General features: G+C 45.8%; 3 protein-coding genes and 1 long non-coding RNA gene across 4 annotated transcripts in view; 1 reads left to right on the top strand and 3 right to left on the bottom strand.

The window, feature by feature from the left end:
• LOC119318599 overlaps positions 1-5,983 on the bottom strand; it is a 7,761-nt gene extending 1,778 nt beyond the window's left edge. The window contains exons 1-4 of the long non-coding RNA XR_005154170.1: positions 5,874-5,983; positions 5,503-5,600; positions 4,392-4,931; positions 4,225-4,268 (exon numbers count right to left, since the gene is read on the bottom strand). This is a non-coding gene — a long non-coding RNA (uncharacterized LOC119318599). The remainder of the gene's footprint in view (positions 1-4,224; positions 4,269-4,391; positions 4,932-5,502; positions 5,601-5,873) is intronic.
• LOC119318590 (probable membrane-associated kinase regulator 3) lies at positions 956-2,226 on the top strand. The gene has a single exon (XM_037593173.1). It carries the CDS (start codon positions 1,152-1,154, stop codon positions 2,085-2,087), a length of 936 nt encoding a protein of 311 aa, XP_037449070.1. The 5' UTR covers positions 956-1,151; the 3' UTR covers positions 2,088-2,226.
• Positions 5,984-7,157: 1,174 nt separating the features above from the next.
• LOC119318580 lies at positions 7,158-8,183 on the bottom strand. The gene is made up of 3 exons (XM_037593164.1): positions 7,787-8,183; positions 7,436-7,533; positions 7,158-7,352 (listed from the first exon to the last, which is right to left on the bottom strand). Exons 1-3 carry the CDS (start codon positions 7,950-7,952, stop codon positions 7,317-7,319), a joined length of 300 nt encoding a protein of 99 aa, XP_037449061.1. The 5' UTR covers positions 7,953-8,183; the 3' UTR covers positions 7,158-7,316.
• A 36-nt stretch (positions 8,184-8,219) lies between these two features.
• LOC119318570 (cilia- and flagella-associated protein 298-like) lies at positions 8,220-11,163 on the bottom strand. The gene is made up of 5 exons (XM_037593153.1): positions 10,782-11,163; positions 10,616-10,677; positions 9,509-9,638; positions 9,139-9,236; positions 8,220-9,056 (listed from the first exon to the last, which is right to left on the bottom strand). The coding sequence occupies exons 1-5, from the start codon at positions 11,008-11,010 to the stop codon at positions 9,021-9,023; spliced, it is 555 nt and encodes a 184-aa protein (XP_037449050.1). The 5' UTR covers positions 11,011-11,163; the 3' UTR covers positions 8,220-9,020.
• Positions 11,164-13,926: the final 2,763 nt, after the last annotated feature.

The raw sequence follows: 13,926 nt of genomic DNA, 5'->3' as shown, positions 1-13,926 counted from the left end.
TCCTCACCGAGCCACTGTTGAACCTCCAACCCTCTTTTGGACCAAGGCCAAAGGCCGGTCAAACTAAACCAAGCCACCATTGCGGCATTGTCCCTCCCAGCCTTGTGACCGCATGAATGCCCTGCCCCCTTCCCGCAACTTTTCTCCGCCACACCACTCCAAAAATTACTTACCGCATTAAAAAGCTCGCAAAGAGCCAATCATCCCGGAGGTACACCGAGAACAATGAAGGCCCATCAAGAGATAAGTAAAAGACGGTAGAAAAACGGCGAGGCCATGATGCGGTGTGCAGTGCGCTGCTGCTGCTGCTAGAGGGGGGAGAGCTTTGTGTAGTACGTAGTAGAAAAGAAAAGCTCACCGTCCAGCGGGTGGTGGTGCTCCTCATCTCATCTACTCCGGCGTGCCGTCTTAAAAACTGCTCAGTCCTGGCCGTCTTTTGACCGCTTTTTTTACTACCTATCACTGGACGCTACCGCGGCGTCCTCCCTCTGCTTGCCGCCCTTTGCTTGCTGCGCCTATCATACCGTCACATCATGGTCTTTGGGCGGCAGCGGAGCAGATGGATGGATCATTGGAAACATTTCTTGGTACCCTGGCCGAATTGAATTGGATGGGACTTGCCATTAGACGGAACATTTCTCGCCACTGCTTCCACTGCCTCTGGACTGTACATTAGGGGTACATACAAGCTAAAAAATGAATACTCTTCTGATTTTATTAATCAAAATAGCTACACCACACCCTGCTAGCTTTGCTACTGCGAGGATATTTTAGGAAGTTGCTCAGAGGTCTACGAAAACAAAGTTCAGTATATATACTAGTATAAGCACAAAGTTGAAAGGACAAAAATAACAAGCCAAGCAGAGCGAGACGATGGAGGCAGAGACATTTCCAATTTTCTACATAAAGAGAGACAGAGCCTCCAGCGCCACCTCAGCGGAGCCCCATGCCTCGCTCCCCCAATAACTTCACCCCATTACTGTCTCCCTCCCCTGCTCTGCGATTGCATTTGTGGTGCTGCGTTCCTCCTCTACCTAACCAACCCCGACGTCACAGACTCCCACAGCTCCGGCCCCCAAACCAAAACCCTATAAACCGTCTGGTCTGGCCTCTCCCCACCCCACCCAAAGGTTGCAGATTCCGGTGTGGCAATGGCGAGGGCCCCGACCATGGTCGTCCAGGACGACTACATCGACATGGACCTCTCCCCCTCCTCGCCCAAATGCGCGCTCCTCGAGTTCGAGTTCCAGAGCGCCGGCGGGGGCGGCGCTGGTGTGTCCAGGCGTAGGGAGGAGGCGGCCTACGCGTCGCCGGCGGACGAGCTGTTCTACAGGGGCAAGCTCCTGCCGCTGCACTTGCCCCCGCGGCTGCAGCTCGTGCAGAAGCTGCTGCAGGAGCAGCAGGTGAATGTGCCGGAGATCAAGCCGGCGGCCGTAGCGGCGGCGCCGCCTAGTGTGAGCGCGAGCGCGGGCGCGGATGTGGAGGACGGCGGCGACGGCAAGGCGGGCGCCAAGAGGTACTCTTGGTCCAAGAGGCTGAAGCTGATGAAGCGGTGGACGTCGAGGGAGTACATCAAGTCCCTCTTCCTCGCCAAGGCAGGGGACCTCGGCATCGGCAATGGCGGCTGCGGGAGGGAGCGGGCGAGCCTGCTGGACCAAGACGAGCTCTGCAGCCACCGCAGGTCCTTCTCCGGCATCATCCGGAGGGTGCGCCTGGTGGTGGCGACGAAGGCGGCCGCAACGGCGCCGCCGGGGACCTCGCCGCTCTGCTCGTCGTCCGCCTCGTCCTCCTCGTCGACGCCGTCCTGCGGCAACGCGGAGCGGTTCTTCCTCCGGCCGAGGGCGGCGACGATGCCGGTGCTGAAGCGGAGCAGCAGCGCCGGGTCGGAGGAGGGGGCCATCCAGGGCGCCATTGCCCACTGCAAGCGGTCTCACCAGCAGCTGCTGCAGCAGGGGAGGAAGAGCGCCAGCGGCGTGGTGTTCTACTCCGTGGCCAACACCCCCAGGATCTCCACCTCCGCCGTGGCCGTCGCCGCCGCCGCCGCCAACGAATCCTCGCAAGAGAGGCAGGAGATGTGCAGGGGATGAGCCTCGAATGTTTTCTTTTATTTTTTCTCCCTTCTTTCTTTCTGCTTTTGTGGGGGGAAATGTTTGTGAAGATGAGCAATGTGCCTGTGAATTATTTGTGAGGAATCAAGAACTTCTCTTTGATTTTGCCTTTATTGTCCATGTTCATCTCTTCTTCATTCATGTGAATGGATCAGAAGCTCTGTTCTACTACTAGCTGTGTGACCAAAAGATCAAGAATGCTTCCACCATTCATTGATCTTGACAAGTGTTGCTGGGACTGGGAAGCATCATATGGCATTGCTACACCACATTGAGTGAACAAACTATTGTGTGTGGGGGCAGGGGTGAGCGTACGGCGCTGTGCTGATGAATGGTGTGCTAGGGTGGCACTGACTCGGTGGCAGATTTGATTCCACTCAAAGTACACACTACTTGACCATACCCTCTCCTGTGCAAAATATTCATTCCAATCTGGTGTTATAAATTAGGGTCATGCATGATTTCGCACACATTGCTCACAAAGGCTCTGTGATGTACCACTCCCATGGTTCTTTGATGTACCACTCCCATGGAAAATGATTGCTTTTCTTTGAGCTTACACATGGCCGGCCAATGGAGTAGAAATCATCCAAAGCTTTTTGTTGTGGTGAAGATGGTTAGATGACCGTCCTATACTCCTATCTGCACATCCAAAAGGAATAGCCAAGCATAAACTACTGCAAAGTACACTCTTGCAAATTAAAAACTACAATGTGGGCATTGTAACTAGTACGTACTACTCAAGAAATCATTTGAACTTTTGGGATTGTGTCCTACCAGAGATACTTAGCTTTATTTGTTTGTTGGAAACTAATTATGTATTGTATCAGAGATACCTGAAACTAATTATGTATTGTATCAGAGATACCTGGAACAGTTGGAAGGTAGCAAGCAATGCTGCATAGGGCGCTGATGAGTCACTGACAAAGCCACATAGCACAATAGGGTGGCCAAAAGGCTCGCAGCCTTGGCTTGTGATGATGATTGCCAGTTCCCCATTCCTCCCCTCCACCACGGCTTGTCCTCCATCTCCTTCTGATCGGGACGTGTCATTGTCACGCAACGCAAGCACACCACAACAACCACCACCACCACAGGCCCGGCCCGGCCCGGCCGAGCACGAGCCGGAGCCAAGGAGAGAAAACACAAAGCGCACGGGAGATTCCCCTCCTTTCACCGTCCATCTCCGAGTGACAGTTAACAGCAGCATCTTGGAACCGGACCGCATGGGGCGAGCGAACGAAACCCTAACGCAGGCAGAGGGAATCTTCCTTCCCGGTGGCCATTCGGAAAAAGGCCTCGCCTTTCTGTTGCTCGGGCGGAGGGGAAAAGCTGGAGAGAGATTTCCAATCGCAACAAACCGCTGCAAAAGGGGCCTCCCCCTCCACTTGCGCTGGCAGCAGCGCTCGCCGCTTTGGTTCGTGTGCGCGAGCCCATCCATGGCTAGCCGGCCGTGCAGAATGATTGCTTCCTTCCTCGGTTCCTCCTGGGCTCCAGCGAGCGAGGCCACGCACAGATACGGACCCAAAGCGCGGAATCAGCATCCAGAAACGGTAGACCCAAGTGCCGCTGCTTGTACTGTAAGTATTGTTTTTCGGCCACCGGCGTATTTGCAAGCCTGAAAAAAGTGAAAATACCATGGAGGCGGCAGGGGTGAAGCAGAGGAACAATGGAGCCACTGTTGGGTTGCTTGCTAGCATCTGGTACAACACAACATTGGTTATTTTCAATGCATTGTAGTAGGAGAACGACAGGGGTGGCAGACGGTTTGACCGAGGGGTCAAAGTTATGGAGAGAACGCATAATGTAATACGGGCATCTCACTGAACCCATGGACCGAGATATGCTTGTTTATCGTGCTGATGGCAGTAGTGGTGGTAGGCTAGACAAGCAGCACAGTGAAATGCAACTAACTGCAAGGCAGGACGGGACGGGACGGGACAGGACAGAGGCGGGCTTCAATGCCCCATGAAGCAACAAACTTACTACCTAGTCTCATGTGACACTTAGGGCGGTAATGTTATACTGTATTATGTGCAGGCAGGCAGGCATTTTTTCCCCTCTACGGGTAGTAGTACAGTAGAAGACAGGGGATGAGACAAAACGGGATTAATACCTGTGGACAGCCAGAGAGGCGCCATCTTCCTTCCCCCCACACACCTGTTGCATTCCAACATCAGTACTACCACATGTTAATCTCCAACGTCAGTACCACGCGTTAATCTTTTTTTTAACACAAGGACAGGTTAATCTTTCAGTGAGGGGGACATGCCAAAGCCATACCTTGGCCGGTTGCTGAGTCCTGAACAGTGTAGGTTTCCCACGAGTGACGTTGCCCGACTCCTGACTGATTCCTCCGGTTGCATACGCCAAGGGTTGGGTTCAGACAGGCACCGGCTATATGTCACGTGTGTGTATAATCTCATCTCGCCACTGGAAGCTCCATGATTGCAGCAACGCGCATACTCTCTGGTTCCTCAATCCAGAATGGACTTCACAGAGCCTCAAGTATGTTTTTGCCAATAATTATAGGAGTACCCCACGTTGTGTTTCGCCTTCGACAGAATCACAGAAACACACATGTCCTTCCATGTTACTCTCTCCTTCGTAAAGAAATATAAGAGCGTTTAGATCACTAAAGTATGTCCGTAGAAAATATAAAATATAAAATGATCAACTAGTAATAAAAGGATCAAAAGCACCTGCTTAAGATGCCTGCAACCATCCTGAAATGTGGTACATAGTCTATCAGTGATGAGAAACCTAGATACCCAAAAATGCTTCGCTTTTTGCTGCTCAGAGTGTGTTTGTTCATTGGGAGCTCTAGAGACATGCAGGTGAGGACAGGTAAGCTAAATACAACAGCAAAAGTTGAACCAGATTGAAGATAAATGGTGCAGAGGTGTTCAGGGCCCCCCATCATGTAGGCAGCTGCTGCAATGCTAGATAAGCTGGGCTACTTCTCTAGACACGACAAAACTGAATCAGGGCACCACTCTGAATAACAAGCAATTTGCAGATATGAGTGTGTCTACCATCTGATTCCATACTCCCAGCTTCAAAATATCACACAAGTGATGATCATCTAGCAGGAAATGCATTTTTTTCTATTAGCTAGTCTTATTGCGCGCACACACACAGTTGAATCATGATTTATGTATGACTCACAGCCTGATGCCCACAAATACATGTTGTCATTGTTTTAAGCTGTTGATACATGTTGTCAATCGGTACGTACAGGTGAAGAGGATGCTTGCTTGCTTGTTTTCTCATGGAAATGAAAAACAGCTTACATGCGAATAATTAGCAACAACAATATGCATAATTCAATACAAAGTAGTAAGAAACTAATCATAAACTGAAGCAAATGCCATGCACTACAGCTGTGTGTTACCTCTTTTTTGTCATTAACACCAATATACCCAGATAGCTTCTTATCTATAGCTAGCTCTTTTCCAGCTCACCAAAGTTGTATGCTGTTATGCTTTTCATCTGGATATTGTTGACAAGAAGGAATTGAACGATAAGCACAGGATACCGTGTTCCAAACAAAATGGAGAGATAAATTTAAATTCTCAAGGGAAACTTTGTCAAGTTGAATAAAGGTTGATATAGGTTTTTAAAAGATTATGATAGCTCACTCAAACTACAAAATATAAAAATTAACCTATCTATTGTGGAGTTCAGTCTTTCTCCAGGACAACCATATCTACGTTACAGTTTTCACAAATTTGCATCTCTGTTATCTGAACTCGTCCGTGTTACCTGATTTTGGATGTTGCAGACAGGAAAGGCCTCCGAAGTCTCTTGTAAAGAATTAGCAGCTGTATTACGTTCCCTTAGAGCACAAGGGGACACGAATTTGTTATGACGTACTTGTACCTGGAATAAAATTCGGACAGATCTCGCCATAAGAATTTCTACAGGTATAAGACAGGGGATCAGACAAAACAGGATTTAATACCTGTGGACAGAGAGGCGCCATCTTCCCCACACCTGTTGAATTCCAACATCAGCACTACAGGTTAATATATTTCCTCGCACAAGTAGAGGTTAACCTTAGTGGGAGAGACAGAGAGACATGGCAAAACCATACATTTGGCCGGTTGCTGAACAGTGCTGGTTTCCCATGAGTAGCATTGCCTGATTCCTGACTCCTCTGATTGCATTCAGACAAGCACCGGCCATATGTCACGTGTACAATTTCACAATGCACAGCTCCATGATTGCAGCAATGCACATACTCTCTGGTTTCCAAATCAAGAATTGATTCCACAGAACCATAGGTATTTTGAAATGAATAAACCATGGGAGTAAAAGTTTTGCCTTCGACAGAAACACACATATTTTTCAGTAACACATGTAACAAACAGTCCCTCCGTCCCAAAATAAGTGTCTTAACTTTGTACTAACTTTGGTACAAAGTTGTACTAAACTTGAGACACTTATTTTGGGACGGAGGGAGTATTAAGCAAAATGCACTCAAATACGGTATCATGAACTACGAAAGGGATCAAAAGCACCTGCTTAGAATGCCTGCAACTTTCCTGGTATATGGTACGTAGGCTATCACTGATAAGAAACCAAGATGCCCCAAAATGCTTCACTTTTTCCTGCTCAGAGCGTGTTTGTTCAATGGAACTCAAGAGACATGCACATGAGCACAAGCAAGCTAAATACAAGAGCAAAAGTTGAACTAGATTGAAGATAAATAATGCAGGCATGTTCAGGGGCCCCCCTCCTGTAGGCAGCTGCTGCAATGGTAGATAAGTTGGACTACTTTTTCTGGACGCAGACAAAATCTAATCATGGCACCATTCTGAATAGCAAGCAATTTGCAGATATGAGTTTACCATCTAATTCCATACTCTCAGCTTGAAAAATAATCATACGAGTGATGATCACTTAGCTGGAAATGTGATCTTCTCTCTCAGCTAGTCTTATTGCATATACAAAGTTGAATCATGCTCAAGTGTCGCAGTCACAACTTGATGCCCACAAATAACTTGAATATAGTACTATTGGAATCACTAAATGACTATACATTCATGGTTTTAAGCTGTTGATACAGGTAGTCAATTGGTACATACAGCTGAGAGGATGCTTGCCTGCTTTCTCATAAAAATGAAAAACATCGTACAAGCGGATAATTTGCATAAACTGCAAAAAATTCACTACTATGCAATATCAATGACGGACAGGACCACACTAAGGGTTCATTGGGAGGCTTAGCCTGATGACAATCTGCATAGATTAATACAATGTTAGAGAAAAAAAATATCCATCACAAACTGAAGGAGATGTCATGCACTACAGCTGTGTGTTACCTTTGTTTTATCATTAACACCAATATAGTCGGATAGCTTCTTATCCATAGCTAGCTCTTTTCCAGGCCACCAAAGTTGTATGCTGTCAAGCTTTTCATCTGGATATTGTTTACAAGAACGAATTGAGTAGTAAGCAGAGCATATCCCGTGTTCCAAAGAAAATGGAGAAATAAATTAAAACTCTAATGGAGGAATAAAGGTTGATATGCTTTTAAGAGATTCAGATAGCTCAGTGAACCAGGAAATATACAAAATAACCTATATATTGTGGAGTCTTTCTCCAGGACAACTGTATCTAAATTACAGTTTTCGCAAATTTGCATCTCTGGTACCTCAACTCACTCTTGTTACCTGATTTTGGATGTTGTGTACACAAGGCCTCTGAAGTCTCTTGTAGAGCACTAGCAGCTGTTTTTTCAATATTCTTGATATGTTCCTTGGCTGGTTGCTGAATCCTGAACAGTGTAGGTTTTGCCTGAGTCCTGACTCCTCCGTCTGCAAACGCCAAGAGTTGCATTCAGACAAGGCACCGGCCATATGTCACGTGTATAATCTCACGATGGACAGCTCCATGATTGCAGCAATGCACATACTCTCTGGTTTCTCAATCCAGAACGAATTTCACAGAACCTTGAGTGTATTTTGCCAACAATTATAGGAGTACCACACATTTTGGTTTGGCCTTCGACAGAAGCACACATGTTTTTCTATAATATATGGCACTAATGGTAAGCAAAATTTACTCAAATGTAAAATCAAGAACTAAGAAAGGGATAAAAAGCACCTGCTTAAGATGCCTGTAGCCTTCCTGCAATGTGGCACAGTCTATCTGCTCAGTGATAAGAAACCTAGATACCCAAAAAATGCTTCACTTTTTGCTGCTCAGAGCGTGTTTGTTCATTGGAGCTCAAGAGACATCCATGTGAGGACAAGCAAGCTAAATACAACAGCAAAAGTTGAACCAGATTGAAGATAAACGGTGCAGACATGTTCAGGCGGGGCCATCATGTAGGCAGTTGCTGCAATGCTAGATAAGTTGGACTACTTCTCTGGACACGAGAAAATATAATCAGGGCACCATTCTGAATAACAAGCAATTTGCACAATGAGTTTGTCTACCACCAGATTGCATACTCCTCCCAGCTTCAAAAGATCATACGAGTGATGATCATTTAGCAGGAAATGCAATTTTCTCTCTTAGCTAGTCTTATTGTACACACAGAGTTGAATCATGATCAAATGTATTACTCACTCACAGCTTGATGCCCAGAAATACCTTTGAACATTGTACAATGAAACATTCAGTGATTATACTGTGACTGTTTTAACCTGTTGATACATGTTGTCTATTGGTACATGAAGCTGAAGATGGTGCCTGTTTGTTTTCTCACGAAAATGCAAACAACTTACATGTGCCTAATTTGCATAAATGCATATACTACTCAAAAGAAAAATTCACTACTCCCTCTATCAAAACATAAGACGTTTTTCAATACTCTTTTTTGATACAAAGGGAGTATAAAAAATGTTTTGTATTTTGATACAGAGGGAGTAATAGGCAATATCAACGACCGACAGGACCACACTAAAGGCTCGTTGGGAGGCTTAGCCTGATGACAATCTGCATAGATTAATACAATGTTAGTAAAAAAAATCAATCACAAACTGAAGCAGATGTCATGGGCAATACAGTTGTGTGTTACCTTTGTTTTGTCATTAACACCAATATAGTCAGATAGCTTCTTATCCATAGCTAGCTCTTTTCCAGCCCACCAAAGTTGTATGCTGTCACGCTTTTCATCTGGATATTGTTTACAAGAACGAATTAAATACTAAGAAGAGGATATCCCGCGTTCCAGAGAAAATGGAGAAATAAATTCAAATTCTAAAGGAAACTTTGTCAAGTTGAATAAAGGTTGATACGCTTTTAAGAGATTCAGATAGCTCAATGAAACCAGGAAATATACAGAATAACCTATGTATTGTGGAATTCAGCCTTTCTCCAGGAATACTGTATCTACATTACAGTTTTCGCAAATTTGCATCTCTGGGATCTAAACTCATTCGCGTTACCTGATTTTGGATGTTGCGGACAGAGGGCCTCCGAATTGTCTGCTAGAGCATTAGCAGCTGTCTTTTCAATATTCTTGATATGTTCCCTTAGAGCACGAGGGGACACGAATTTGTTATGACGTACTTGTACCTGGAATAAGATTCGTATAGATCTCAAGTCTCAACTCTTCAACCGAAACATTTCAGCAAGGACTATCATGATATATCAATTCTTAAAGAGTTTTGTTTGATTAATAATAAGGCAAGGGCTAATTTAGCTTTCATTTCCCAATCTGGAAATACTGACCAAGAACGAAGCAAATTACATGGGCATGTTCAGAAACAATTATTACACGATGTAGCTGAGAGGGAAGTCAAACCAATGTACAAGACTCCTAAAACACGAAAGTTCTGGCTACCAAATAAGCAAACGCAGGAACGCGCTAAGAAACTCTAGGCCAAACCAGTGGCCTTTATGTAGCAAACTGTCGATGGTCTGTGACATAGCAGAAGCTAGCTTTTCATCATCTCCATTTTCTTGAAGACTAAATAAAAGTTCTGAAATGATCGTTATTCAAACAAAAAAAATCAATGGTTTCACTTGTTAATGTAACAAATGTCTACAAGCCCTTTAAACTGCATGCCAAAGCGCCATAGACAGTAGCGGGACCGGTTCATTCACAAGTATACACACATGACTCCTTCCCAGACACTAAGCTCCATTAAAACAAACCATGTTTCAGTGTCAACATAAAAATTATACAATAAATAAAAGAACTCATTAATTCTTATTGGCTGGTGCAACCTCAGCTAATCATCCTATTCAGTAAATTCAGTACAATGTACATGAATGATGTAGCAGCAGCATAAGTTCATCACACCAGTAGGCAGGGGCAGTACAAGTAACAAAATCACACATTTGTACAATTCCCCCCTTCATGGAGCTCAGTTCTAAGCCTGATGCACTCAATCAATTGTACTAGCTATCGACATCGATCCACACCTGAAGCCTCTCGCTACAGAACATCATACTCCGAATTCAATCCCGCGAACAAATCGACAGAACTGGAACGAATCCAGGCATCTGAGTTGAGAAAATACTGAACCGATTCGAGAAGGCCTTTATACCTTGGAGGCGTAGGCTTCGGCCTCCGACAGAGCCCTCTCCAGCTCGCCGCTCGGGCACCTCTCTGCAACCGCAACAAGAACAGCAGCGTGTCAGTCCGAATTCGATCTCTCGCCCGTGGCAGGCAGCGGCTAGCGCGACGCGGCGACGGGAAATTCTATCACTCGCCTCGGAGGCGGCGGCAGAGGGAGAGGACGCGGGCCTGGAGGCGGCGGCAGAGGGAGAGGACGCGGGCCTGGAGGCCGGCGGTGCCCGCGAGCGCGGCCGCCACGTCCGCGACGGCGGCGGTGGCGGCGCACTCGTACAGGAACTCAATCTCCTCCTCTACCTCCGGCGGGGGCGGGGACGGGGACGAGGACGAGGAGGAGGTCGACGATTTCACGTGCAGCACCACCATGTCTCGCGCTCCGTTGCTCCGGCTGAAGGTTCTGGAAGCTTCCTCCGGCTGGGGGAGAGGGGACGGCCCAGCGTACGTGGTCAATGTGTGACTCCAAGGAGGGAAGCTAGCGGCCGTTTGATCATAATCACACGGTGGAGAGTGAGACGAGCATTCTGCAACAGAACAACTCGAATACCCCGGTCTCCTTCGGCTCTCGGCCTATTTATATTTTCTTCGCCTTGAAGCGCAATGCTGAGAGTAGCGTTTCTACAGGTGTGGTTTTCCTCGTTCCTTCATTTTCCTTATTCTGACTTAGATCTTTTTCGACTTTTTTGGGTTTTTCCTTTGTTTTTTTTGTTTTAAAATTTTAAGACATGATTTATTTTAAGATATATATTGATACTTCTAAAATTTCTGAATAATTTTTGAAGTGTTGAACGTTGTTTGAATTTATGTACATTCAAAATCATTAAACATACTTTAAATTAGTGATTTACAAAAAATCATGATTTTTGTAAATGCTAAATATTTTAAAAATTCATTAACACATGTGCACTTTATGACTATTGTTTGAATTCATGGTCATTTAAAATCGTCAAAAACTGTTTTTTAAACCAAACAACACCATTTGGTTTTTTCATAAACAAATAGTAGCGACTTGATTTACAGGAAGTAAGCAGTAGTGAGTGGTTTCTCTCAACGAAAAAGCCCGCGCAAGGTGTCCACACTATTGGGGTGACTCCGTGCATCGAGCATGGAATAGGAGCTTGCAAGCGCTAGCATCGGATCGCAGCAAGATAACTTTACATGGGCCAACTTGGTGAGGCCTGTAAACTTGATGCGGTGGGAGCATTATGCAGAGATAGCATGGATTTTTTTAAGTGTTTCTGCATTTGTTTAATGATACCAACGGAGGAGGATCTGGCTGTTCCTAACCCGGAGGCTCAATTAGTGGCGGTTCTTCATGCAATCCATGATTGGACAGTGCCATACCTAGCGTATATGACCCAGGGCGAGTTACCCGAGGACGAAGTTCTGGCCAGACAGATAATCCGGCGGTCCAAGTCCATGACTATTGTCAATAGCGAGTTACACCATTGCAGTGTCTCAGGGGCGTTTCAGCGTTGTGTTTCTCCTGAAGAAGGCTGTGAGATCTTGCGTGAAATCCACGAAGGAGATTGCGGTCATCATGCCGGTTTAAAATCCTTGGTGGCTAAGGCTTTCCGACACGGTTTTTACTGGTTAACAGCTCATGCTGATGCGGAGGATCTGGTCAGGAAGTGTGATGGCTGTCAGAAGTTTTCACACCGAGCTCATGTTCCGGCCCAGGAATTGAGGATGATTCCAATCACCTGGTCGTTTGCAACTTGGGGGCTGGATATGGTTGGGCCTTTTAAGGGGTCCAAGGATAAGAAGACCCACCTTCTAGTGGCGGTTGATAAATTCACTAAGTGGATGGAGGCAGAGCCAGTAAGCAAATGTGATGCGGCCACGGCGGCTCAATTCATGAAAAAGGTGATTTTCCGCTTTGGTTTTCCACACAACATTATAACAGATAATGGCACGAATCTCTCCAAGGGTGCTATGGAAGAGTTCTGTCAACGTGAGCACATCCGGGTTGATGTGTCCTTAGTGGCTCACCCCCCAGTCTAATGGTCAAGCAGAGAGAGCTAATCAAGAAATCCTGAAGGGTATCAAGCCCCGGCTCATGGTCCCTTTGCAGAGGACGCCGAGTTGTTGGGTGGAAGAGTTGCATTCCGTATTATGGAGCATTAATACCACCCCCAATAGATCTAGGGTTATACACCCTTCTTCATGGTTTATGGAGAAGAAGCAGTTCTCCCAAGTGATATTCGCCATGACTCGCCCCGAGCGACAGCTTATGTTGAAGCGGACAATGAAAGAGCACGCCAAGATGCATTGGACCTGTTAGATGAAACACGGGATATTGCAGCACCTTGTTCGGCGATTTATCAGCAAGACCTGCGGCGTTATCACAGCCGCCGGGTTAAAACCAGAGCTTTTCAGGAAGGCGACTTAGTGCTCCGGCTTATCCAAGATCAAACTGACATGCACAAGTTATTCCCACCTTGGGAAGGGCCCTTTGTGGTCAGCAAGAATCTGAACAATGGGTCATACTACCTTATCGATGTTCGAGAGCACAAAGACTCACGCAAGTCGAAGGAGGAGACCTGCCGTCCATGGAATATTGTTCATCTTCGGCCTTACTATACCTGAGCCATAGGCTCCTATCATGTTATATATTTTTGACAATGTACATATTATGATCAATAAATAAACCAGCATCCTTGCTAAAGCGGGGCCTCTGTCGTTCGTCTTATATATCTTTTTTGGGTACATGGGGGCTTCTGCTTGTAAAGCGGAGTTCTGATTGTCCATTGATCGGGCTTATAAAGCAACAAAAAAATGAGCATAGCTCAAATATAAGCTTGGGGGCTTAATACACAGTATTATACGGAGCCAAAGAGAGTTTTATTGCAAAGCATAACTCAAACATAGGCGCTTATTGAGCACAGCTCAAAATATTGCCTGGGGGATCTTTGCTTCTACAAGAACAAAGAATTCACACCTTGTAATAGGCTATAAAAGCCAGGCTTGGAAGCCAGGTGTATTCACCTAAAACCCCGGGTTAACCTGCCTTCATCAAGTAAGTCACTTAGCCCAGGTAATCCTGGTATGACCCGCCGAACGTTTGTCAAGTCAATCTTATATTGACCCTGAACTTGTCAAAGTTAAAACGACGATTGGTTAATGTGTGGTCCATCTTAAAAGGCTCTGTCAAATGGTTTAACTCAGTGGCCTGACAGCCCATGAAAAGCCTCATCTTTTTTACATATTTTATTTGCAAATATTTGTTTTTTGATGTTTATTTCAATGAGGTTTATATTCAATTCGGTACTTGCTAACTCGGAC

Source organism: Triticum dicoccoides, chromosome 1B (genome assembly GCF_002162155.2).
Source record: "Triticum dicoccoides isolate Atlit2015 ecotype Zavitan chromosome 1B, WEW_v2.0, whole genome shotgun sequence".
Classification (NCBI taxonomy): domain Eukaryota; kingdom Viridiplantae; phylum Streptophyta; class Magnoliopsida; order Poales; family Poaceae; genus Triticum; species Triticum dicoccoides.
This window is presented reverse-complemented; position numbering and strand designations above follow the sequence as displayed.